The following is a 27,380-nucleotide window of genomic DNA, read 5'->3' as shown; positions in this document are numbered from 1 at the left end:
TCAGACCCGACCCCTTGCCATGGGCTCTCGGATTCTTGGCTCTGAAAGAGAGAGGTGGATCCCTTCCTACATGACATAGCAGTCTTCAGATCCTGCTCTTTTTGGACATCACCTTCTGCGCTGGCACTGCCCGGCAGGCAGAGCAGAGCCTGCAGCAGTGCTGGCCGCATACAGAGGTTCAGCAGACCGTGCAATACCCGTGCCTCAACAAGAGCCATGAGCTACCAGGTGCAAACATCCAAGGAAAACAGGTTTCTTTGATTCCTTTGAAAAGTGCATCCTCCTTGTGCCTGCGTTAGCAGATGGGTGGAAGTGATGACTCCCCAGCACACTGAATTAGACAGCTGAATATATCTCCGCAAAAGAAATTGCCTGCCTCCCATTTATTTGTTCAGCCAAACGATGGCAGAACATTGATTATGACTCAGCTACATATTTATCTAGCAGAAAACATTAGCTCTCAGGGGTGGAAACACCATTTCCACATTCCTCAGTGGCCCCAAGGGTCTTCCCTCTAGCTGCAAAACACATTTATGCCTTGCGACGCACTGACCCGAATTGAAGGCAATCATCTTGGGGCAGGACAGGTGGCTTCGTTTTTAAAGTACAAATCCGACTCATGCCACATGCAGCTGGGGAGCACGTCCCACAGCCCAGCCTGCCATCCCTAGGCTGGATGATGCTGGGACCAGGGACTCCCGCTCTCACAGGGGCAACGGGCAGGTGTAAGGATTGCAGCAACCGTATAGATAATGTAAAACGAGGGCTGCCTTGTATCTGCAGCCCCTCTGCGCGCTGGCCAGAGCAATAAGCGCTGTGCAGAATATAATTTCTATTTTCTTTTTGCCACGAGATGGCACCACGATCCCTCTGAGTCACAGAAAGCCCAGCCCTGCAGTCCTTCCTGGGGTAAAACACCCTGCCAGCCACAAATTCCTGCTGTCTAAGGAGGGCAGAGCTAAGCCTTGAGGCTTTATGCACCCCCAATCCAACTGCATTCATCTGCGAGCAAGGCTGGGAGCAAAGACATATGCACTATTTCCTTACCATGGACCTGGAAGAATCAGGTAGTATGCAGGGAACAGGAGGAATATTCTCCTCCCCATCCTACAGCAGACTGGGATCCCTCCCAGGGCTTAACCGGCTCAAACACTGTGGAGCAATGGCTCAACCCAACTCCCACTGCAGTCCTATCAGCATTTCAGACCAAGGAAGAAGCCAGCTGCTGTAAAAGCAGCCTGTTGCCTTCACTGATGAGGGAATGTGATGAGGCTCCATCTCTACTCATCTCAGAGGAGGAGGAGAAGAGATGGGAATGCTGGGAAAAGATAGGGTCCTGACAAATCTCACAGAAAGCTGGGAGAAGTAAGGAAAGGGGACATGGACAGGTTTTCTGTCACTTTGCCTGGATCTGCGCGGCTTCTGTGCTGCGTAAGGAAAGAACATTTTAGAAGTATCTTTGCAATGTTCGCACTCTTGCTTGTTCACACATGGTGCTCTGAAAAGAAGTTGTGCTTACGTATCTGAGCTACCTTTGTAAAAATGTAGGGGAGGGAGGGGAGTGTCTTCACTTCTCTGGGGAGAGCACATCAGTGCAGGCGTAGCAGAGCCTGTACCCAGAAAGGGCCAAAGACTCCCAAGGAACCATGCTAAGGTTCCTTGAACCTTGCTCAGAGCAAGGGGAACCTAAAAAGTCTGGCGTTTGGCATCTGGGATTCAAAACCAGAATTCTGGAAAGTGTTGGAAGAGCATCCATCAGACATAGAAAGAGCAAGTATCTGGGAATAATTTATCCCATGTGCAGTAGGGAATGGGAAAAGAGCAGGGGTTAGATGACGACCAACATTTGTATCTAATATTGCTCTCCAGACGAAGAAATGATCCACTCTTGAGAAGCATCCTCTCCCAGAAGCTCAGAACTAGAGTAACTTTCTTATGTTTTGTATTTGATGTGTAAAGTAGTGGCTGTTCTGTCATGTATCAGGCTGGAATTTTCCAGGTAACCTTACCCACCAGCCCTCCTCTGCTTCTTAGAAAAATACTTGTTCAACAGGTATTTTAAGCATATAGCCAGTACTTGCAAGGCTTTGAGTAAGAAGACACTACCTGTCTCTAATGCGTCTGCTACGCTCTGTACGAAACTACTACGTGGATTTGTCTCAGTTCAGAGCCTTGGCCTTATTGGCGTAGCACAGCGCAGACACACTGTGGATGGGGTCTCATGGTGAATCCAGCCTCTGCGGTCGTGTCCAGCTCAGATTCTTTGACCCCAGGTGGAGGCTTAAAAGTAAATTTCTGGATCAAGCCTGTGAAGAAGATGAAGAGTTCCATCGTAGCAAGACTTTCTCCGATGCAGTTTCTCCGCCCTGCAATGCCAAAAGCATGGCTGTTGGTGGAATGATTGGGTAAGTGGTGGCTCAACCCGACACCTCTTGCCAGCTACTTGGTAGCAATAGTGTGAAGGACAGTATAAGCCTCAGAAATGCAAAATAGCATGGCATGATATTCAGCAGCCATCACCATTGGTCTCCTACAGGCATCTGAACAGAGGTGTTTCACTCTGAGCCTGCAAGGAATTGATCTGGGACACCCTAGAAACCAGCCTTTCCAAGGCAGAGGGAACGTTGAACTCCTGCTTGAAGGTGTTGAATCTTTTGGAGGTCCCAGTGATGTCATTAAACACCCGGGCCCGGTGTGCCTGCCGGTGTGGGCTGAGGGGCTGTCTGCAGGTCATCAAACCCCAGGGCAGGCATTTCTAAACCATCCCCACCACTGATGTCTGTGCTGTTCCCAACAGAGGCTCGGATCCTGCCACTTGGCCAATATCTTCTGAGGGGCACTGGGAACTCAGTGCCCTGTGCGGGATCAAACAATTCCGTTACCTGTGGAGAAGGGCAGGAACGCTTTCTTCTTTACGAAGTTCCCATCCGCATCAAGGAAATGGTTGGGGTTGAATTCATCTGGCGTCTCCCATTGCGTTTTATCCAGCAGCACGGAGGTGAGCAGAGGAATCACTGTTGTTCCCTGCAGCACAACCACGCTCTGCTTTAGCATGTGTGGATGTAGCAAACTTCTGGCTTTGCCCATTCAGCCACATAACCGTTCCTCCCTTTGGGCTGTGTCTGCAAACAAACTTCTATCTCTGAAGAACTAATTTCTGGGCTTGCACATGACCAAATGACCCTTAGTTAGCGTGGATACCCAGTTCACTGGAATTACTGACTAATATGTAATTAAACAACAATGGTTGTTGGCTGTTCCTGAGTTATGAAGCAGAAGAAAGACGTGGGCCAGGCTTCCTTCCTGCCCAGCTGCTCTGCGCTTGCCTTAAGCCGGCAACGAGACAATGCCGTGGGACTTTAGAGGCAGAAGTGCTCTACAGGGATTGAATGGCAATGGAGAGTGAAAAGGATAAGGAACAGACTCCAGATCACAAAGATTGAGCTATGGGAAATGGGAAGTTGTGTGCATAACGCTAAAGTCACACTGACATCAGCGTGAGCACAGAGGAGATGGGCGATTAGGGAACTGGCTCTTCCCCACCAAAAGCCCTGTGCTTCAAGCTCCCCCACTCCTTGTGACGTTTTGCCCTGTGGGTCACTGGTGTGCTGCACCCCCCTCTCTTGGTCCGGAGAGCAGCAAGTACCTTGGGGATGAAGTAGCCTTTAAAGTGGGTGTCAACAGAGGTGCACCGTGGAACATGGGGCAGGAGGGTGACAAATCTCTGCACCTCGTGGATCACCGCATTGGTAAATGGCATTTTTTTCCGGTCCTCAAATGTAGGCAAGCAGCCAGGGCCAAGAACTCGCTCAATCTCTGCGTGCACCTTTTCTGCAGGGCAAAGGAAAGGCACAAAGTGAGTTTCCCTCAGTGGCAAGGCACCTCCAAATCCCAACTCATGCTGACTGTTAGGAGGTTGCCCAGCCCCCTGGGAGCAGAGACAGAAAAAAACCCTCAGATCCTTCGGTCCTGAATGGCAGCATACAATGCTTGGACAGAGGTGGACAGGTTCCAGGTGCTCAGATTTCGGGTGCATGAGAGGCTACGAAGATTTTACAGGTGAGCATCACTTAGGAAGTCACTGCAGAGTACTTCAGTACCCTATGTAAGAAAAGCAAAACCATAAAGGTGTCCTACTTTGAATCTCTGGGTACTTCATCAGCAGCAGAATGGCCCATTGCAATGTTGTAGATGTTGTCTCAGTGCCAGCCATGAGCAGGTCGAGTGCAGAGGCCAATATATTTGCATCGTGAAAAAGTGTATTGCTTTTATTTTGCTCCTTTAGGGAAATAAAAAGAAAAAAAACCACTGCTGTTAGCATGGAAAGAGAGAACTAGGACAGGTAACCTAGTCTTCTGAGACATTACAGTGGGATGCATGTGAATTACTAGTGCCAAGATGCACCGCGTTGACATACCATTAGAGAAATCCTTCAGTTTCCAGCAGAAATATTTCCACACTTGAGATTTTGTCCCCCAAAAATGAACTCACTGGACAAGTTCATTGATTTTCCGACATCACATGACCTTTATCTGCTCTGGGCAGTGGTTATCTGATCGACTCAGGACTTCCAGCCCCTGCCCACGGATTCTGAGAAGCTGGAAAAATTGATGAGAGGTGCAGGACAGCGCCTTCCCGAGCCAGGGAGCTGAGGTTTGCCCGGGTGTGTGCCAGGCCCTCCAGGAGCCGCAGGAAAGCCCAGGACACCACTGGCACATCAGCTCCGCTGTCTCTGCTTCACGCTGCTGGTGGGAAACGCTTTGCCCGCTCCTGCGTGCCACAGCCGAGGCACTCGCACAAGGCGTCAAGCCCAAGTACCCGTCCTGCCCACCACCCGCCTCAAGTACGCGGATGTAAACGCTTGGAGAAAAAGGGCAAATACAGACTAGTCCCTCCTTTCTATACTCCCACACCATCATTCCTGTTGGTAAATCCACTACGTGGGAGCTGGTGATGCGTTTGCACAAACACCGTAGGAACTTGTGCATCTCTGCAGCTGGGAACGTGTTGCCTCTTCCCAAGCCCGTAGGGAGGGATGCGTCTGCCTGGTGTTGGAAAAATGACATTACCTCTCTCTCCCCAGCAAGGAAGGGACTGTAGCTGACACCTGAGGACAAGTTTTAGACATTCATGTGATACAGTCTGCTTAATTATTTCTTGCTTTTCCTTCAGTAGGCTCTATTTAACGTATTAAAATAGGAGGATGTTTACCCCAAATTTAAATATTTTTATATAGACCATAGTAGAGCATGTTCATTAGACAAGCAACACAGAGAATCTCTGTATAAGATACTGCATTAGGAATTGTCGTATTGTTAAAATACCTCTTGTTTGAATACCAATGCATCAATGTAGCTCCTCAGGTTGTTTTCATTAATACTTTCTTTGCTTTCCTTGATGCACTTCTTTAAGATCACACACACCTCTTCTACTTTTTTCAGTATCATCTTGTGAGGTTTGAGGAGAAATCCAAGGAATGGGTAGAAATTAAATAACTAAAAAGTAAAAAAGGGGAAAAAAATCACAGAAAAAAAATTTAATTCACCCATTACTTTGTAAAACTCAAGTAGCATAATGAAGAAGTCATTTATGTGAGGAACCAAATGACATGTCATTGGAGTCTCTCTTTTTTGGTAACTAAAAAGTTTTAATGTATAAAAATGCGTCCTCTTATTAAAAATTCTCTACAGAAATGAATGGAGCCTATCAGACTTGTCTAGACAGAGCCTATAAACACGAATTAAAAAAAAATACAATTAAGGGAAAGTGATAGTAAACTCATGAAACAATGAAATTACATTTTTAAAGAGGTAATAAAGCAAAAAGATAAAGCATTACGCATTACGCAATGAAAATTCCAAATGTTTAGCAATCCAAAATACTTACGTTTTAAAGTTGTTAGATCATCATTTTTAACTTTCACATGAATTATAAATCAATTACACTCAGTTCTCAGCATCGTTAAATTTCACAGCACAATAAACAGTTGCATTTTATGTGCAGGGGGGTTACTTACACCATTTCTCAATGTTATAAATAAACTGGCTGCAGAATAAGATCCACAAATCTCTTGCTTATGCTAACTGGTTATAATTTTTGCTGTTTTCTGCAAAAACTAAAAAATAAATTCATCGACATCTTTTTTTTTAAACAGCTTTTTGAATGACTCTTTCAATAGTACCTTAAGTAACTAATACTCTATTCCTTGTGATGGAGGATTAAGTTTAACAAGAGCTCTTGGCTCAAATGAGAGCCTCTTAGCTGGAATGCTCTTTTTATGAAGCTCCATTGAGCAGGTATTGATTTAATGCCACGACAGGAGGTATGAGAGGTCCGTATATAATGTCTGCAGCTCTGTACTTGGTACTACTACTCTGTAATTTCACTAGTTTAAGAAACTGTAGCAAGAGACAAAAACCTAGTAACCCCCAAATACACATGTAATTGTCCCTAAGGCAAGAGGTCACTTTTGGGATGTTCACACAGCATCCAGCAGGAAATAACTGAAATGAGTGTGGCTCTTTTTCTTTGTACATCCACAAATAAAGTCAGTATTTCAATAGTTTTATCGCTGGTGTGTTTCTAAAGAAACTCTGGCCATGCCCTCCAAGGGGGAACTGATTCCCTCCTGTCTCTGCCACTTGAGCCTTGTTTGAACTGAAAATACTAGGGAGTTGAACATGCTGGCATTTTGTGTTTTATTATGGGTACTGCTGGAAAAATACTGACAAAACCAAAAAAACCTTCAAAACCAGGAGAGTTCAGAATCTTTCTGAACTCTTTGCCAACACTGCTACAAACATTTTTGAGACAGGCTCCAGGAACATTTTCCTGCAGTTGCTGTGAAACACCAAAGACAAAAAGTTGCCCACATCCCAGTCCTGTATTAGGGTCTGTTTTCTCATGGGAGACTACAATTTGCCATAAAATGTAAAGTTTGCTAAATAAAGTGACTAAAAATAATAACATAGAGGGCAGCGTCAATAGCACTTCTGTGGATTTCCATTAATGCTCCTGGATGCTACCCACCCCAAGTCCCACCGTGCTGGAAGCCTCCGTTATTGCACTTTCTGGCTCTAGAAGAATCAAGCACATCCCTTCTGCTGGCACGGTCACATCAGCACCTCAGCCCAGTGCCACCACGTGATGTTGGATCTCCTTCACAAGCAGATTTCATGAAGGAAGAAAAACCCAAACCAAAGAATCTTGTCCCTGCCCATGGCAGGAGGAGTTGGATTAGATGATCTTTAAAGCTCCCTTCCAAGCCACACCACTCTATGATTCTATGAATCTTGTTTCAGTAACCTAAAGAGTCTCCAAAAACATCCAGCAATAGTAAATTGGGTTGACCTACCAACTCTGATGAGATACTGGAGCATCTCAGCACAGATGGTAACTTACATGCAAGAATGGAGAGCCAAGAAGGTGCATAACTTCATCTATGAGTCTTAACAGAGTGAGAAACGTTGGGTCTTCATAATCAAACCTTCTCCCAAAGAGAATAGCAAAGGTGATGTTGGTGGGAGCCATATTCAAAAATCGTAATCGGAAAGGTCCACCTAGAAATGAACAAAATCATAGCTGTATTGGTCATTTCTGGAGCAACCCAGAGGTCTTCGCAGCGGCTTTGTAAAGTAGCATGAAACACCCGCTGCCACCTCCAGCTCACCTTTAAAGGATTTGATCAACTCGATGAAAAACTGAAGCTCCTCGAGCATCATTTCTTCTCCAAGACTCTTTCCCATGCCGAGATCCCGCATGGTGGCTATGGTGAACCGCCGTGTCGTCTTCCAGAGCTCTTGAGAAGAAAAGAACACACCTACGGAGGGATTGCATGCCCTGTTTGCTGAGGCGGTGCGAGATTTTCTCAGAAACACCAAAAGCACAGCTGGGAGTGCAGGTATTTTGCAACCTGGAGGAGCCTGCTTGGGAGAGGACTGGGGGGCTTGGTGGGGGGCTGGCTTGGGAAAGCACTGCCCCAGGTAGGTGCAGGAGGGCAGCAGGCAATATTTTAAACAGTTGGGTGCTGTTCACACCAAAGCTCTAGGTTTGCCTTGTTTATAGCTCTGTCTTTTTGCAGCCACGCAGAGTAAAAAGCTCTATGCGTGTTATTTGTCTCAGGCTGACTTGTTTTTCCTTAGAAAAAAAACCCAGCTGTTTCAGAGAGCAAGGCTAGGAGCAGATGACACCGCTCCGTCCCTGTCATGAACAGGACAAATGATTTCACTGAACAACTTTCATTTTAGAGGATGAACTGTATACTGTGCAGGGGGACACGGAGGGGTAGCAGGGAGGTACCTTTGCTTACAGCTTGGGTATACCCCCCCAGCTGGCTAACCCACCGGCCAAAAAAAGTGCTCAACCGAGAGGGCACGGAGGCATTTGGGTACAATTCAAAAGTCCTCCCTCCCCAGGAGGGCTTCCAGGGCCGAACGTAGTCTACATCTTCATACGGTGGTTGGGAAAGTAGCGCAGTGTACCCTTCCTCACACTGGGCCTCACTCTTAAAAACAAGATTAAAAAAACCCCACACGCTGTATGCATTATATACATATTAGGTCATCAAATCTTTTCCTTTCAGCCCTGGATTATTCCCTTCATTGTTTTTCAATGTCTAGTCTTGGGCAATATATTACTTTTTAGCATGCAATTCAGAAACATGCCAAAAATCTGTTTACAGAAGTAATTGTTTGAGGTACAAACAGCCCGTGCTATTGCACTTTTGCCAGTTCTTGCAGTCTTTATCATGAGTCATGCGTGATCCACGCTTTGTCTGAACTCCCAGTAACTGTAGAAAAGAGATTGCATAAGGACCTCAGCCTTCACATTGTGAAAAATAATTTCCTTCCCTCTGCACTGCAAAGAAAACCCCTTGAAATGTGACCCAAGTGCCACTAAAAGCAAAAAACTGATAAGGCAAATAGGAAGATCCCCAGAAGTGTTTTTCTTAAGAAAACAAACAACTACCCGCAAGCCCCATAAAATGTAGCCTTCGACGATAAGGACGCAGATCAAGACTCTTAAATACTGGTGCAATTGAAACAACGCATTTGAGAAACAGCAGAGCAAGCGCGTCCTTATCTTTTCAACCTGCCACCAAAGTACCGTTTCCACGCTGGATGTGATAGAATATGGGTATAGCCGGTCTGTCCGCAAACACATCCGCCGTGTTCAGTAGGACGTCATTTACTGCCTCATAGCCAGTGAGCACCACCACCTTCTGAAAACCCAGATGGACCGTGAACACGGGGCCATATTTCTCTGAAAGCTAGAAGGAAAGAAAAATCAGAGCATGGAAGTCGTCAGCGGGAGCAGTACGTCCTGCTGGGGCGGCTGAAGAGTTGCCTGCCCTCCTCCTTCTGGGGCCAGACGGGAGGGAGGGATGCCAGAGATAAAGCCCTGAGACGCTTAAATGAAAAAGGAATCAAAGCAAATAAGCACTGGTCTGTTTAACCCAATAGCTTCCGTAAAACTACTGTTATTCTGAGCTGGTTGGACTCAGGTTCCAGTGGGTTAAAGGGGCAGAAAGTAACAAGACACTTTGGACACCATCAGCAGCACAAAAGCATCACTGAGATCTGCCAGGCAGCTACCGAGCAACTGCTGTAATGCTCCAGTCCTCCACAAGAGGATGGAAGAGCAGAGGTGGCCTTATTTATTATTGTCCTGGTTTTGGCTGGGATAGAGTTCATTTTCTTTCTAGTAGCTGGTATAGTGCTATGTTTTGGATTTAGTAGGAGAAAAATGTTGATAACACACTGATGTTTTCAGTTGTTGCCAAGTAGTGTTTAGACTAAGACAAGGATTTTTCAGCTTCTCATGCCCAGCCAGCGAGGAGGCTGGAGGGGCACAAGAAGTTGGGAGGGGACACAGCCAGGACAGCCGACCCAAACTGGCCAAAGGGGTATTCCATACCATGGGATGTCACATCTAGTATATAAACTGGGGGGAAGGCTGGCCGGGGGCCACTGCTCAGGAACTAACTGGGCATCGGTCGGTGAGTGGTGAGCAACTGCATTGTGCATCACTTGTTTTGTATATTGCGATTCTATTGTTATTTTTATTGTCTTTTTATTATTATTATCATTATTATTTTCTTAGTTTCTGTCCTATTAAACTGTCTTTATCTCAACCCACGAGTTTTACTTTTTTTTTTCCAATTCTCTACCCCATCCCACTGGGTGGGGGGAAGTGAGCAAGCGGCTGTGTGGTACTTAGATGCTGGCTGGGGTTAAACCACGACAATTATAAAAAGTTAAATAAAAGCTTTGTTGTAATTAATGCAAAGAGGTATATAATATGATTCACCAAGGATGGACGTATGAAGGCATAAGAAACCATTGCTCTTTCAACTTGCCTTAGAAAATTACCACAATACCACACTGTACTTTTTATTTCTGCTATACTGTAGTGTTCAAGCCACTGCACTGCAGGACTTTATAGTGAGATGCGAGATAGTGGGTAGCAGGAGCTCTCTGGAGGCTCACAAACATGGTCCTGCGAGGCCTTACAAGGAATTAAGGCTTGACTGAGAGCAACGGAGTTGAAACTGCATAAAGCTATGGTGAGATCAAGCCTGGTGTCCCATAAAAGGAGACCGGTTCTGGCAATGTAAACCAGAGGAGGCTCCAAAGCTTAGCAACCCCTGCTGCTGTACCAAAGCAAACAGGCAGCCCAGGGAGAGTCTAATCTGTGCTTCAGCAATATAGCCAGACTTGTTTTATTTATGAAAAAAAAAAAATAGTTCACAGGACACTGATTTCAATCATTTGTTCAAAGTAATGTTTTGGTTGCTGCATCATCTACCGTGCAACTTTCATGGGGAAATCCTTTAGGGATTCTCCTTTTGGGGAGGATTTTCTACTCCAGGTCACTTGTTTGCTAGTACCTTAAAAGACTTGTGGCAAGTCAGGCGTGAGATCATTATTGCAGTTCCACAAACTCAGTAGAAAATCTCCCCCTACCCATAGCTGACTGCAAAGGGCAGAGGATGGCGAGAGGGTCCCCCGGGCTGCAGCTGTAGACCCTTTCCTGGTTGTTTTCAGCAGTAGATCCCTTTCCCAGTTGGCTTCTTGATCCTATAGTTCAATGGGGGAAAGAAGGCATCGGTCTGGCCAATGTGCCCAATACCTTCCCCCAAGTCTGCGTTTCACCAAGATGCTCTCACCTTGCTCCCAGGTCCTCAGGTCACCTCCTTTTCAGCCTCTGCTTTGCTTATTCTTCCCAGCATGTCCATGCACCACCACAAACCCCCTTGTCCCCCACCCTCCTCGGCAGAAAAATTTCTGGTCTTGCCAGAAACAGGAACCACGGTCCAAACCGCTTCCCATCTCCCAAGCTCTGGGTGTTGAGCCCACTGTGAGCTGGCTGGGGTAAGATGAAGATGCATCTCCACAGGCATCTCCGAGGCCCCTTGCATGGCACGGTGATGGGAATGAGACAGGGAAAGCCAGCTCCTCTCCCCTACCTAGTGCTGAGAAGGTCAGAGGGCTGCTGGCCACCTGATGTTAAAGGGCTTGGTGTAAGGTCCAGCATATTCACACACATGTCCTGACATGGGGAATGCCCGCTGAGCCACATTTTGGCTCTGAGAGACTAAATACATTGAGATTTTCCCCTTTTTTCTGGAAGACAGATGTGAGGCAACTGTGATTCCTACAGAGAACCTTGTCTTGCGTAAGTCCGAGTCATTCACTGTTTCAAATGATTTCTCCTACATTTCTTCTTCGGGCTTTGCTATATTAATTCCCATTCTCATGAAAAACTGGCAACACGAGTAAGAAATACAAGCTATTTTGGCAACCACAATTAAGCATCCATCTTTCAATTTGGCTACATGGACACTCAAATATTTTAAAGTATTTCACAACACAAGGAAGATGCCAGAATTTAGGTCCATCGGTCTGATCTGATGCGGATACTCATAGTTTTCAATGTGTGAGTAGTTCTCATGTAAGCACTGCTCATATTTAACATCACCCTTTGCAGAGTTGGGATTTAACAGTTTCCTTGGTCGTTCTGAAACCTTTAAAACACCACAGTTTTTTAAGAATGCATTTGGCACTGAAAATCATCTCAGAACTCTCAGCAGAGGAGAATTTTAAATAGGTACATGCTGACGTTCAACACCCTAGAAACAAAGGACACTTGTTCTTACCTTCATTAGTGACTTGTCTTGCCTTCTGATATCCAGCAAATGCAGGTTGCCAATGATCGGAAGAGGAAACGGACCGGGAGGCAAATTTAAAGCTGATTGCTTAAAAACTTTTAAAACATAGAGTGCAGCTGATAAAAGCAATGCGCACACCCCACAGATGAAGAGGGCTGTGAAGGCAGCCATATTTTGGTGGAGCTTGCCTTTCTGGAAAGCCACCGAGACACCTTTATTAGAATGCTCGCATTATCTCATATTTATTCAGAGTAAATGATGTCAGGGGTTTTGCTGCGCTTTGCACAATCTTCCCCTCCACCCCCAGCTCTCCACAAAAATTGGAATTTATGTCTGCAAAAGGCAAAGTCCAAGCACAACTCGTGGAGGTGCAGGATCGCAGGCTCCCTGCCGAGTGCAGCTGGGCAGGTTTGCTTCATTTCCAAAGCCTAGCTCAGATTCTTCTGCCTGCAATAATTTCCCAGAACCTGAGAGTCCCATATCTGCTTTACTATGAAGCATCGATCATGAAAATTCTCTTAAGATTTCCACTTCATCTCTCTCACATCTAAATTCTTCTTTGAACACAGACAGCTATTTACTTTCTGCCTTCTAGCTCTTTACCTTACAAATGCTGATGCCCAAATAATCCTTCAGGGTAGACAAGCATTGCTCATCCCATGGTACAGTGAAGGAGAAGCAGGTCCTGCAGGTGAAGAGACTTGCACCAGGCCATGCGTGAAGCTGGGTGGACAGCCTCTTCCCTCCTCTTCCACCTTCTTGTGTCCTTGCAGTGAAGCATTTTCTCCCAGCGAAGGGAAACAGAACTGGGCAATCTTCACATGCAGAAAAATCAGGACCCATTTGTTGCCTCCGGAGACTGGGAGCTCTGTTGCTTATCTCTGTGCTCTTCCTATTTATTGACACTTTGAATCTGGGCTGTCCTAAAGACATACGTGGTATGCAGACGGAAAGCTGCTCCTTATGTCAGGGTAGCCCTATAACCTGGCTTGAATGATTCGCCAGCCCAGTGTAAAACACCTAACAAGGCACTCGAACAGTTCTTGCTCTTCCTTACTGCAGGCTACATTAGAGAAAGCTCAATAAAATGCAGAGTTGCTGACCTCCTCTTGTTTTTTTTCCCTATCAGAGGCCGGTGAAAACCTAATTCACTGCTGCAAACTCCAAAGGTGTAACTCAGTGTCATGCCCCCCCCTCTTTCATGAGTGGGTCTTTTAGTGAGGGGCATTTCTTCCTGCTCCCCATCCACTGTCAACTGGTACCACTTTCACTCTATGCACAACAAAAGGGATATAAAAAGCATGACTTGGAGAGCTGGATCATTGAATCAATATGAATGTGGAAGGCTTTGTAAAAGATCTGCTGTTCCCACTGGTTTCTGGCAATGTCTAACAGAGTGAGACCTGTCAGAGACATTAGTGGAAACACGCATCACTTTTGTAAAACTACCCTGATCTCACAAACTATACAACAGGTAGGAAAAGAGCATTTGACATCTTTTTTTTTTTTTTTTGAGCCCTTTTAGACCACAAGGATTTCGTACTGCTGCATACTGTGGTATGAGATGGTATCAGCCTTGAGGATGCTTTGGGACTGTTCCGAGATGCGCAATGTTCACACTTACACCGGACACAACGCTCATTCAAACCTGGACTCTCCCATCCCTCTTGGGCGGGCCACGGACTGACTGGAGAGGACACGATCTCAGCTCATTCCCAGTCCTCTCTCAAGCTCAGGAACCGTCCAACCATCCCAAACCCTCCTGTGTTACAAACAACAGCATCTGTGGTAAGAGCAGGAGACGGGGAGTCTGGATACGCGCCTTTGCGTCCTTGCTCGGACAATGACTCGTCTATGTGGCCCCGAGGAGCGCGGCGCAGGGCTGTGTCCCGGGACGGCCCCGCGATGTGTCAGGGCTGGGCTGTGAATGCAGCCGTTGTGCCCGAGCCCCGCTCCCTGGGGGCTGACTCAGCTCCTACCCCTTCTCTGTAGTCATTTCTGGGAGATCTTTTGGGCTCCGTGCAGAAAGGAGGGAAGCAGGACTCGGTGTAGGAATGGCAACTTCTCACACCATAAGAATTACCAAAAGCTAGAGGCAGAGAGATGTCACTCTGACACTAAAAATGTCTTTCTGATTCCCAAAGAGAAGGGAGCAAGGAAGCAATCAGCCCACGTCTCCACGCAAAACCCGGCTCTCCGCCCTCAGCCTGCCCAGCGGGAGGAAAGGTTACTCATTACCTGCTGGGTGAAGCAACCCGTGAAAAAGGCAAAGCTGGGGAAAGATAACAGCATCTTAGATGGCCTACAAAAACATTTTCACCAAAGAGATTTAAGTTAAAAATTAAAATGAAAATTAATCTTTATCTAGGAGTAAATGATCTCTCTGAAAAAAAAAAAAAAAATCAAAACTTCCCCAGTCAGGGCAGGGTCATGTCACAAGTGACAGGAGAAATTACAGAGAGGGAAGCACAGAAAGAAAAGCCCTTCCACAGAGTGCCCAACACTGAACCACCCACGGATTTGTAGTTGGGAAAGAAAGTAATTCCTCGGGCTGTGTATAATTATTTGGAGGTCGAGCCTTTCCAAATCAGCCACTCCTGGACGAAGAGGACTAGAGAGCAGAAACCAAGGTCTCCTTCCCTGCATCTGCCCTTGGAGCCAGCAATGGGCAGGCAGGGTTAAAATTCAGACTGTAATAATCACCATTTCTGGATGTATCCTACTGTAACTTTGCACAGCAAGGGGCCTCGGGAACAGCACGCTGCTTGAGCCTGCTCCTGCAGGAATCAGAAGGAGAGAGAACCTTCAAAATCTTGCACTGTGCTATTCAGGACTACATTTATCAGGTGGATAAAGCTGTCCCCCAGAGCATCACCTGGCAGTTTTGAGAAGCACCGTGTTATTCACCAGCACGCACGGCAGTCGCACGGAGCGTGTCGGGATGTGCTCTCCAACCCTGCAGCAAAGTCCCTGTCACACACAACTGCGTCCCCAGCCTTTCCCGTAGGTGGGCAGCACTAACGAATTAATGTCCCTTCTGGGCATTTAGTGGTAGGAAAGAATTTAATTTCTGCTTTAGAGAAAAAGACCTCAGTCCCAAGCCAGGCCGCCCATTTCTTTGATTCTAGAATATTTTTGGATGCTCCGTTCCCTCCCCTGGCACACTTGGCAGCTCTAGTCTGGAGCTGCTTTACCTGACGAGCACTGGGCCGAGACATTTAGTCTCTTCGTGGGCCAGCCTGGCAGAAACTCTGCTCTCAGGTCTTTCACTCTTTTCTGAGGCATCAGGGTTTGCTCTTCGTCATCACACTGGGCTCCTCCTTCCCCAGCATCACTGGCAAACCCAGCTGCAGCACATTTTAAAGCAGATTTGCCGTGCTTTTCAAATTCTCCCTCCCTGGCCTTCTCATCCCATCTGCCCATTCTCTGATCCTTGAAGCTTCAATCCCAGGTTTTAGCTGGTGCTTAATTATGCACAAACGCGACATGTTTAAGATAAATACTTTTTCGTTCCTCTCTTTCCGCATGAGGATTTCAGCTTCTCCCCCTCCCTTTTCTCTCTGAAAAAAACTTTGCTTCCCGCCCTGATCTGCTCCCTGATGGTACCCATGGGCAGCCCTGCCCTGCCTGCACGACATTTACCTGCACAGAAAGCTCTGCACGGCCGAGCCTGTGCCTGGGTGGCAAAGCCACGTTGCCGTCCCCAGCACCGTGGGAACAGCCACCTCTGCCGCCCGCATCGCCCCGTTCCAGCCCGGGACGCATCCTCACGCGACCACTGCCTTCCTGGCGTGGACAGAGCCTGAAACTGGCAGTTCTTCCAAAGCAAACATGAAATCACCGGCAGGCAAAGCCTCCTACCTCCACAGTCCTGCGTCGCTACGCACCGAACAAAAGCCAAGATAAAAAGGTCAGGTCTCCAGGTTGGGTTTGTCAGGTTGCAACCTTGAAAACACCATTCCCTCTCTCCGTGAGTGGGTTTTTCCTCCCCATCCCCACCTCCACGCAGCCCCCCTCAAGCAAGCACGAGAGCGCCGGGGGGGGGCCGTGCCCTGGGAAGCCGGCGGGATCAGCGGGATGCTGCAGGACCCGCGTGGAGGGCAGGTCAGCCGGGAAGGAGCCAGCAGCCCTCCGGCGTGGGTGGCCTCGGCAGCACTTTCTCTGCTCCGCGGCCGCGGCTTGGAGGCGGCCACAGGAAAAAACTAAGCCCTTCTCCATTTATTTTTCTTGCGAGCTGTGTTTTAAATGTTACCCTGAATGGCCCTTTGAAGCAGCACGAGCTGCCTCAGACCTTTCTCTTCAGCTAATTAACACGTGCCGACAGCCGTGACAGCCTGGCGCGGCCCCGCGCAAGCTCTGGCCCAAACCCCACCGCCCAAACCCCTCCACGCCTTGCACAGCCAAAATGCTGTTGACCCTGAAACCGGCAAGCGCCTTTAAGTCATTAATCCATGCGCAGGCTTTGTCTTCCAGGTTGGAGCTGTCTACCGTGAAGTCGTGTCTCATAACAGAGCTCGGGGGCACCGGCTCTTGCTGGGTTTGGAGAGGTTTGGGGTTTTCTGTTCAGAGCTGGAGGCCAGGCATTTGTCAGAGGAAGGTTAAAGTGCTTAAATGGTGTTAAGTGGGATACAGGCTTCTACAGTCCTGTGTAGATTGTCTTTTAAAAAGCCCCATCATATTTCTCGGTTCCTGGGGTCCATCACTCATTTCAGGGATGCTAGTTGCTCTCCAGCGGCAGCACTTTACCCTTCACTTGAATGTGAAGTGCACTCCAGCTAAAGAAATGCCATTATCCCTGGTTTATAGAAGGAAAATCCAGATGGAAAAGGAAAAAGATTAGTTCAAAGGCCGCATGAGACAGTGATGAGCAGAATTGCAATCATCGCTAACAGGCATACCAAAAAGGGCAACACAGTAAACGTGCCCCCAGCAGATAATAAAGTAACTCAATCTATCACAATTCAGATATTTTATCACCCATGGAGCACTTGAAACATGACTTGCAGTTGCAAAATCCAGCCTGTAGTTTTAATCCTGTAGTCTCAGCAGTAGTAATACTGAGAAACGAGCCCATCTCCGTTCGAGAGCCATTTTAAATGAACCCAGACCTCTTCTGGAAGCACTTTAGGGATTTGCAAATTGTGGGGTTCGGAGATGCTAACATATCACTGCACTGCATCACCAGCCAAAGGGGTACCATGCTCCTTTTGAGGTTACAGATTAATATTTAATCTAATCAGTAATTTTAACTTAAAACGTAGTAGTATTATCTGATGAGCTTAAGAGCATGGACAGTTACCAACCTGCAGTATGTGAATGAGGCGCTTGCCCATTTTAAAGAAGGATTGCAGCGCTAGCCAGCTTCATTTCCCTCTTGCTAGTGATTCTTCAGAACCAGGCAAAAAATCCTTAGAGGTTTGCTCCATAAACCATTAGCCAGTAAAAGTCTAATTAGGTCAGAGACATATGGTCTTGAACCAGTAAAAAATTCATTGGTGGCTACAATATTATTAACCTCACGAAATGTGGATGTATTTCAGAAGCTGCTGGCTGAGCATTGAAAATTGCGTCACGTTCAGTCTTCATCAGTGAAACTTTTGCTCTCCTAAGCCAGCAAAAAAAGGAAAAGGCAACAGTTTTGCTAATGAAAACTGCTTTTTTCTTGCTATCATGCCAACTATGAGCATGAAAGGAAAAGGCAACAGTTTTGCTAATGAAAACTGCTTTTTTCTTGCTATCATGCCAACTATGAGCATGAAAGGAAAAGGCAACAGTTTTGCTAATGAAAACTGCTTTTTTCTTGCTATCATGCCAACTGTGAGCATGAAGATGACACAAAAGATCTTTTCTGAACCAGTTTTTCCCAGCCTTTAAAATAGTCTTGGAGCTCCAAAGCCTTAGCGAAACAGGAGATGATGGGAAGCGAAACCAGTAGTCAGCACACCTTATGCACTGCAATTCTATAGTTATGATAATGTAAATCTAGTTGTTGTAATAAAATCTTCTAAGTCACTGTGAAGTATTTGCACGCATTCTCCCTTTTATAAAGAAGAGCCCACTGTAACCTCAAAAAAAAATTGCAAGAAGAAATTCCGAGGTCGTTATCTCAGCTCTTGACTGGCCTCACAACCAAAGCTGGGCACATCTCCGCAGGTTAGCCAGGTTATTTTGGCAGACCTGTGAACCATGAGGTGTCACTCCCACATCACCACCACGTCCCCGCTCTCCGGGCAGGTGAGTGACCTGCAGGAAGCACCACTTGGTCCCAGAACTCGTTAGATCAAGGAGCTTCCTAATTCCAGAGAACAGGGGATGGCCTCAGCTTGCCATCATGGTTTAAATTTCATCTCACTTACTTTGGGCTTCTGCTGAGCGGAAAGGGATTCAGAAGCAGCTGAGCTCTGGGATGACATGTCTTAGGGAAGATGCATCAACTTCACTGTCGTGGTTTAACCCCAGCCAGCAACTAAGCACCACGCAGCCGCTCACTCACTCCCCCCCCACCCAGTGGGATGGGGGAGAAAATCGGGAAAAAGAAGCAAAACCCACGGGTTGAGATAAGAACAGTTTAATAGAACAGAAAAGAAGAGACGAATAATGATAATGATAACACTAATAAAATGACAACACCAATAATGAAAGGATTGGAATGTACAAATGATGCGCAGTGCAATTGCTCACCGCCCGCCGACCGGCACCCAGCTAGTCCCCGAGCGGCGATTCCCCGCCCCCACTCCCCAGTTCCTATACTAGATGTGACATCCCATGGTATGGAATACCCCTTTGGCCAGTTTGGGTCAGGTGCCCTGGCTGTGTCCTGTGCCAACTTCTTGTGCCCCTCCAGCTTTCTCGCTGGCTGGGCATGAGAAGCTGAAAAATCCTTGACATTAGTCTAAACACTACTGAGCAACAACTGAAAACATCAGTGTGTTATCAACATTCTTCTCATACTGAACTCAAAACACGGCACCGTACCAGCTACTAGGAAGACAGTTAACTCTATCCCAGCTGAAACTAGGACATTCACCAAGGCCAACTCTTGTCCTTCTGACATCAGCTGAGTTTTACCATTAGTTTACATTCCAGCCTGCCATTAACAACAGCAGGAATTTGGGGCACGCTGCAGCGGGGCTCAATGCCCTACACAGGCTCCAATAACACCCCCTTTCTCTTTCAGGTGTCCCAGTGATGATGTGTCCATAATCCCGCTGTGCGGCATTCACGGTTTTGCTGGACACACGGGTGAATCGTGCGCTGCTGTCACCGGCTCCACGGGGGATTTCTGAACCAGTGCAGCTACATCTCATACGCTACTCATACGAAGACATGCGCAAGAGCGAGACAGGCCAAATTTAGCCCTAATTTGCAGAGTTACGGCCCTGTAATGAGCACAGGGAAGTGTCTTTAAAAGGAGACTGCTTTCTAATTGCTTCTTAAAAAAGCCTTTAACATGGACTCTCTTTGGCGTGACTCAGGGCTGCATTTCTAAATCCAGTTTCTTCCATGAAGTTTACCCTGGCTGTTTGGTTGGGTTGCATCCACATGCTATTTTTACTTTTTGATCATGAAGCCTGTTTACAGCATAGAGGAACAATATGGGAACAGAAATAAAGCTGGGACAAACCCAAAGGAATGAGACCAGTAATGGTATTGCCAGCATCTCTGGCTTGAAGAGCAAGAGGCCCTGCAGCTGCGCAGTATCTCAGTGAGACTCAACTCACTACTCCCTTCTGGTTATGTATTTCAAACCTCAGTTGTGTTTGATTTACCCATCATCTGCAAACTTAATACCAAACAGTTAAAATGCCTGCATGTCCTTAAGCTGCCAGCTTCATATCTGCAGTACATTATAAGAGAGAGTATTTTCTAGAATACAAAGGCTGAGGGACTGACTGTCACAACAGTATCACTTTTGGCTTCCTTAAATACGGTAATCAAAGTATTTTGAACAGTAGCCTACAGCTACTGAATACTTTTCTGTCTCAAAATAGACACAAGCCTCCTCCCACCTTCTGCCATGAGCTTTTTGGTCACTCTGAGGTTTCGGTGGTTCAGTCCAGTTTCCTTTGCTATATTCGGTGAGCGCAGCCCATCTGGTTGCTGAGTCTTTGATCCACGCACTACCAGCTTATGCTGTGAAGCACAGAGTCAAAAGGACACAAAGTGTTAGCGGGGAAGGTTTGAAAAAGGAAATATTTTCTATATTTGCATTTACATTTTTAATATAGTCATGTTGTCTAGAGGCCAGATTTGGGGAATGGAAACCAGGAGCCTGGTTTCTATTTTCAGCACAGCCACTGATTGCTCTGGGTTGCTGGCAAATCTTTTAATCTCTTTCCCTCTGTTTTTCCCTTCTGTAATAAAGGGATGATCAGACCTCCCCAGCTATGCCTTGTGTGGCAGCATCCTCTGATGAAACACAGCAAGGACAAAGTATTAATAATCACTCCCTGTAGAAAAGCCAAGAGGTCACAGGTATTTAAGTACAGTTTAGCTATTCAGTGCTCCTTTATGCATGCACCATGCCTTGATGTTAATAGAAGTTACATATTAATATGGAATAGAAAAGTAGGCCCTTCAGGGCACAAAAATAACCATATCCAGAGCACCACTGAATAAATACAATATAAAGATGAAATCACTCCAAATACCGAACAAATTGAAAGGCAAGGAGATATTAAACAGGAAAAACAAAGTCACCCAGCCCTCCTCCCAGCTGGCATCTAACTGCCCTCAACACAAAAATGTGGATGAAAAGGAGCGTCAGGTACCAAGAGGGGACGCTACAAGCGGTCCCATAAATGGTTAAGTGTTCCCAGTCCTCCGCTTCTTTACTCCTCCGGCACCTTCCTGAGGAGATATCAAGGGGGTGGGAAAAGGACTGAGGTCCCTAATTGCGATAAAGCAAAGCATGTGCTCAATCCCACGTGGAATCGACCCTGTAGGTTACGCCACCAGTCTATGCCTGCATCCTCCACGTCTGCCACACTGCCACTTGTCCTTTCCTCCCACAAAACTACCGCAGGGCTCCTTCCACGCAGCCGTCCTGCACTGCCAGGTACCAACCCCCCTTTCTGGGCTGCTCTGCAAAGCCGCTGCCTTTTGGATCCCTGCAAGCTGGTCACGGCTGGGTTACGGCTACCTGGGATCTGCCAGATCTTCTCAGTCCCCCGCCTGCTTAATGCCAACCGCTGCACCTATGGCCAGATGCACATAGGTGCATCTCTCACATCCCTCTCCTCACACCCCCTGTCCCCATCCCTTGTGTGAACGCTCTCTGGCGTGATCTCCGCCGCTGCTGTCAGGACCAGGGGATGAGCGAAGCCCGGCTGTTCCTCTCAGCTAAGCCACCTTTGCTCATTTTGTTTACATGAGCAGCTGCACTGGCAGATTTGGGGGAGGATTGGGGGGGGATCTTGATGATGAGCAGTCTGCAGCAGAGATCCACTGGACCACTGCAGCTGCAGGAGGGTGGGTCTTTAAAACCTTGAGCATCCTCCCGTCTATTCCTTCGGTCCAGCTATTAAAATGATTTCCAAAAAATCAGCGTTGCATGACGCTGTGCAACAGGCAAGCTGCTTATTCTTTGCACAGCCTCTTGGATCATGCTGAAATAACATGCATATGCTTTTGGGGCAGAGACCAGCGTTTATTTTAGGAGGTGCTTTAGGATCAAGACAGTCACCGCTAGCTCGTTGCCTTTACTGTTCGGGATTATTGGACCACAAGTGACCTTTCAGATTCTTAAGACTTGGATTACGAAGGGCTTTATATACTAAGCCTAATGACTTGAATTATAGCCTTAGCATCCTGACAATCAGAACAGGACTATAAGCATTTTACTTTCTTCTATCCACAAAACAGCTTGGGCTGGATTTTGAATCCATTTCAAGGGTATGTCAAACCAGTGCCCATCATAATCATCTAGCTGAGTTGCAAGAAAGATAAGATGACCTAGGTAAAGGTCATGTCTGAGAGAAACGGCAGGATTTTCTAGGTAAGCCAGCTGAGACATCTGTCTTCCTTCCTCTGAGACAATTATTTTATCATTTCCAAATATTAAAAAATCACTCTGAAATGCTACAGCACATTTTAATCCGTGAGGCTGCAGTAACAGGACACAGTATTTTGTCATTTTCAAATCTCTGCAGCAAATAGCTTCGTGGGACCGATAATTATCTTCCTGTAACTGGCTGAACTGGAAATACCTTTCAGCTCTCCAAAAAAAAAAAAACCAAAACCCAAGTATCAGCAACTTACATGGCGCCTGACATCAAGGCATGCATGCTGTAGTTGCCATTTTCAATCACCGTTCGCACAGTTCAACATTCCAGTGAAATTTGCTTCCTGTCTAAAATGCCCGAAGCTCGTGTTCTGCGTTACCTGCGCTCAGCTGCCCTTTGCCAGGACCGGTGCTGGAGCCCACAGAGGATCCTCCGAAGCGTTCCTGCAGACAATTCAAACCACCAGTGGCTTACAGCTGTATAGCAGGTCAAAAGTTTAATTTGACCATTAAAGCAATTTTATGAGGTATACAAGACCCACAGCCACAGCAATGATGCAAATAAAGGTTGATTGATACATTCTGCTGGCTGAAACGCCGTTCTATTAACAAGCAAGAGGAACATCGGCACAAGTAAAGCAGAAAAGCGTGCAAGACGTGCTGTTTGCAGAAGGACTGCATTTGTCACATTCCCTTCGTTCTTCTCTTGAAGCAGCAACCATCTGTAACACTCGTGCGGGAAGCAGCATAAACCAAAACTCACCTGCCATGCTTTCATCTTCTACTGGGACCCCCTAAAAAAAAAACCCAAACAAAAATGAACTGAGACACTCTGTCTGCTCTGCATTAACAGGGTAATTCAACAAGAGTCATATTTTCTCATTAAACAATGTCAAAGATGTACTCTTGATCTCTCTGCGGTCACTTTTTTTCCCCTCCCTTTGTCCAAAGACAGCTGAAATAATAAAAAAAAGGATTTAGAAAACAAAAGGGGAAGCCCTGGGTTTTTTTAGAGAGCCAAGGAATATTTTCTAGGACTGAACCAATCTCTGGAAATAATTGTCAAGTTCACTGTAGTTTTCCTTCCACGTACTGGGTTCTACAGTTGGCAGTCTTGGCTGTTCAGAAGAAAAGTAATACAATATAAAAAAGTGCAGAGACCCATTTCATGCCATATTGCTGCACAGGTGATAATTTTTGCATGAGTTTTATTTAAATATCACAGACTCAGAATCCAGATAGCTATACCTGGCCTATTTTGAAATAAAAGTTAACTTCTGCATTTCCTAACTTTGATGGGCTGTTTTCCTCCTCATCTTGTTTGCTAATTCAGCCAGCTGAAATTTTCTGTGTATCAGTTAAAGTGAGTTATAATCTGCTCAGGAGCTTGTACAGGAAGGAAAGAAGGATGCTGGCGCAATATTCATAATGCAACCATCCGCTCAATGCAGAATTTCCATTTCTGAGATTAAACAGCATATTAAAAGCACTGGAAATTAAAATTACCTAAAGGGTTTTCTTCTTTCTGATAATAAAAATATCTGACATTAGACCGAGTTCTTTGAGGTGCATGCCCCATACAAACTGTACGAGGAGATCATCATTTCAAAGAGCAGCATTTCACCCGGACTGCACCTTCGCCCCGTTTACCCTTCAAACCGCTGTAGCCAACTGTACAAGGGGTGGAGCGGTCTCATTAGCAACTCGGTAATTTGGGCAGTGAGTGTTCGTTTATATGAAGGGACAGTCTAGAGAACAATCCTCCTGAAGGTGATACTGTCTGGAAACCTGAATCAAGGAGCAAGGGGAGGTAAACGCAGGGACTGAATGCTGGAAAGCACTGGCACCTTTCACTGCCCAAGCAAGAGGCAGATGCTCACAGGCGTTATCTGAGCACCGATGACCTTTTTTTTGAAGGTTTCTTTTTAGTCTTCTAAGGCAGTTTTAAAAGTGCTTGAATAATCTCTGCCATCTCCCCCGACTTCTACAAGTCACACGCAGTCTGGGATGAGGCTCAGGCTGGCATCACCTCTTCCAAACAAAAGCACGCTATACATCCACATGTAAGGTCTGAATTTGCTTGATGGGACATCTCTGCAGGGAAGAGCTGATGGAGTTGGAAATCCAGAGCCATCTTGAAAGAATTTGGGGTGAATTTTAAGGATAATTCAGTTCTTATGGCTATGATATATTGAGACCTTTAAATCCCCACAATGCCTTCTGCTATCCTAGCTGAAGTGGCAAGCACCAGAAAGCACTTTTTCACAGAAAAGATGGATGGTCGAAGCAGATTATTGGGTGCAGGGAGATGGTGTGAGTAGAGCTGAAGACCTAGAAGGGAAGTGTGAGGACCACCTGCTGATGAATGCTCCTGCTTACAACTGGAAGCTTCCAAAAAATTTTGGTAAGGGTTACCAAGTAACACCTGTACTGACCTGAAAGGCATCGTAATCCACAAAGAGGTGACAGGTACAGGCAGAGCTGTGCAGTCAAACTGGAAGTTAAGCGCTGCCTTTGGCAGTCCTCAAAGCTGCCACTGAAACAGGAGAATTTGGCTTGGATGCAGGCTGCAGATTCATTACAGACAGCGTCTCACCCTGAGCGTGATCAGAAGGAGGAGAAGGTAGCGGGAGTCGAAGGAAAACTTGAGCATTACTACCGTTTCAGATTAATCCTTTAACTGAAACCAAAGCAGGCGTTTCCTTTGTGGGACTGGAAGTGACCTGCAGGTAGGCGCAGTGGGGTGAAAACAGATCGCACTTCTGGGGTGAGTTTCAAGTTCATCCACAATAACTTCAACAGCTTCTCCATTACCTGTTTTATTGCAATAAGCAGCAGAACGTAGCCAATGGACTGCAGCCGTCCAGAGGGTTTACAGGCTGCTTTGAAGACACAGATACTCTGTATTTACGTTACAGTAACACAATCGTCACAAAAAGGCACTAGAAGTCCTTCCCCGGGGCTGAGATGTCACCGGTGCAGTGAACTGGTTTGACGCTGCTGATGAGCACGCTTAGACACCAGAATTTCACCCAGATTTCGCCTGTTTAACGCCAGCAGTTTGTACACGGGGCCCTGCTTACAATCAACCCTGGTATTTTCAGCTGTTTTGGCCCCAAGCACTAACCACAAGTAAGAGTTCAGAGAAGTTCTGTATTTATTCTTTCCGGCATATCATAGTGCCCTATTAAAGAAGGACAAAAGATTTCCTTATGTAATAGGGATACTATTTGTTATTTTTAACCTTATAGCAGCCAGGATTTGTGCCAGGTGGCATTTTGCCTTAACCAGGCAACTTCAGGAGGTTACGTTCCCGACTGTCATCCTTGCCCTCTGGTATGTTTGATGCCCATACATGGTTTCTTGGCTGTCTGTCGTTGTGTCTGTCTGCTGGCATATATTTGTGACAGCTCACGGAAATACCAGTCTTATTTAACAAGGTAAATCAGGGTGCTGGTCAGTCATTTCCAGGATCCTGCAAGAGCTTCTGCTTCTAATAAAGAGTACTATCTTTGTGAAATCCATAAAGTCTATTTCCATGTATCTATGCTACCAGAGAAACACCATCGCCGTAGCTTAAGCTTTCAATATGGCAAAATAGCTTTAAAACAGTTTGTTTAGTCAAATTAAGCCCACAGAAAGTAGACAAATAAAATGGTTGCAACTCTCAGCAGCCCAAGACTGAAAACGGGCAGCAAGGCCCAGGGAGGCATTAAGCTGTGGGCTGAGCATCCTGAGCAGCTGAGACCCTGCAGCCTCACATTTCAAAGTGCTCCACAGACAAACGCCGCTGCTCACTCGGCAAATTCCATAAGCAGCATCAATGTACCAGATTCGGGCAATTTCACGGAGCTTAAGAAAGCCTGGCTGATACAAAGGATGCTGCCAAAGCCTGTTGTACCTCTGGACCAGTACAGGGAAACACAGTGTCAACATCCTTCTTTGGGTCCAAAGGAACTCGACAGCAAATGATGATTTTCACAGTGCTGTAGCTAGGTCTAGCTATTTATAAGCAAATGAGAGTGACAGATCTTGCGTCCCATGGCTTACAATCTTATACACATGGGACCATGAGGAGAATAGATGTAAGTTGTTAAGCAAAAAGTCTATGTGATATTTCAATTAGCAGCAAACCTTCTTCAAAAAAACTGAGTAACTAAAGCTAATAGGAAATATAATTCCACCTTGCTATGAATAGAAGGGTAACCGGTAATCTTTAACTATGTGCTCACATAATTTACGGGTTTTTGTTTGTTTGCTTCTAACACAAACCCCCTTCATTCAGTCTCCAGGCTGGAGGCACAGAGCGGTAGAATTTGAATTCTTCTGGCCATTTAAATACATGTGGCATTTCTTGACCTTTAAGGATTTCATATTGAAACCTATTTAACTTTTTGACGTAGGTGTTTTCGTGGGTTTTGTTGGGGAATGCCAAAAATTTTCTGCATGTAGGGGAAAAAAACCAAATCAATAAGAGCAACTGTATGACTGTTCTTCTGTTTTTAACCGAAGGGCCCTCCCTCTGTGTCTGTAACACCAGTCAAACTTTCTTAGTAGCACAAGCTTCTTATTCAGCTTTGTTTTGACAAAGAAAGATAAACCACTGTTTTGCTTTGCCCTTCCCCCACCATTTACACATTAGTTTTATTTACTTTGGTACTCCCTGCTCCTCGTAGGAGGAAAAAATATATTTTAAAAAAATAATTCTTTTTTACTATATTAAGTTGTTGACTCTGTATGTTCTTACGAAGAATTTAAAACAGAATGTAATTATAAATTGCTGCTAAAATGAGCTTGTCCTGCAAAGGCAAGGACATTTAATTGTGTCCTTGTATGACTGGAATTACTGTAAACAACTAATATTCCTATTTGCAGGGACAGAAATAACTAGCTCATTCAGCTGTACAGAAAGGAAGACATAAAAGGAAACCAAAGGCTAAACCAGAATAAGCCACTGGAAAGTTTTATGTCAACAAAACTGGATTTAAATTAAGTAACATGAATTCAGTATTTTGACTGTAAATGAATCAGAACATTAGAACATCTTTTAAAGGGAACATTTGTGATGAAACATCTATGACTAGTTCCTATACCAAATGAATAGGAAAGTTCCTACTTATTTCTTCTGTGCAGGATTGAATCCACACAGCAAAGTTATTTCTCTAGCTTTAGCACTACTTTGTAGACCTAAATTCTGAAAATGACAAT

The 27,380-nt window shown here is 45.9% G+C and overlaps 1 protein-coding gene across 3 annotated transcripts; it reads right to left on the bottom strand.

Annotated features, from left to right (window-relative positions):
• Nucleotides 1–1,925: 1,925 nt before the first annotated feature.
• LOC115335658 (cytochrome P450 2W1) lies at nt 1,926–13,623 on the bottom strand. Of its 3 annotated transcripts, none has more exons than XM_041120280.1 (9): nt 12,773–13,623; nt 9,106–9,268; nt 7,670–7,819; nt 7,402–7,559; nt 5,325–5,495; nt 4,138–4,279; nt 3,647–3,831; nt 2,883–3,024; nt 1,926–2,366 (listed from the first exon to the last, which is right to left on the bottom strand). In XM_041120280.1, the coding sequence occupies exons 1-9, from the start codon at nt 13,100–13,102 to the stop codon at nt 2,179–2,181; spliced, it is 1,629 nt and encodes a 542-aa protein (XP_040976214.1). In that variant the 5' UTR covers nt 13,103–13,623; the 3' UTR covers nt 1,926–2,178. The 3 variants fall into 3 exon arrangements, with proteins under 3 accessions (XP_040976214.1, XP_029857529.1, XP_040976215.1); XM_030001669.2 differs by lacking the exon at nt 12,773–13,623 and adding an exon at nt 12,158–12,749; XM_041120281.1 differs by lacking the exon at nt 12,773–13,623 and adding an exon at nt 10,889–11,222.
• Nucleotides 13,624–27,380: the final 13,757 nt, after the last annotated feature.

Source organism: Aquila chrysaetos, chromosome 25 (assembly GCF_900496995.4).
Source record: "Aquila chrysaetos chrysaetos chromosome 25, bAquChr1.4, whole genome shotgun sequence".
Classification (NCBI taxonomy): Eukaryota; Metazoa; Chordata; class Aves; order Accipitriformes; family Accipitridae; genus Aquila; species Aquila chrysaetos.
This window is presented reverse-complemented; position numbering and strand designations above follow the sequence as displayed.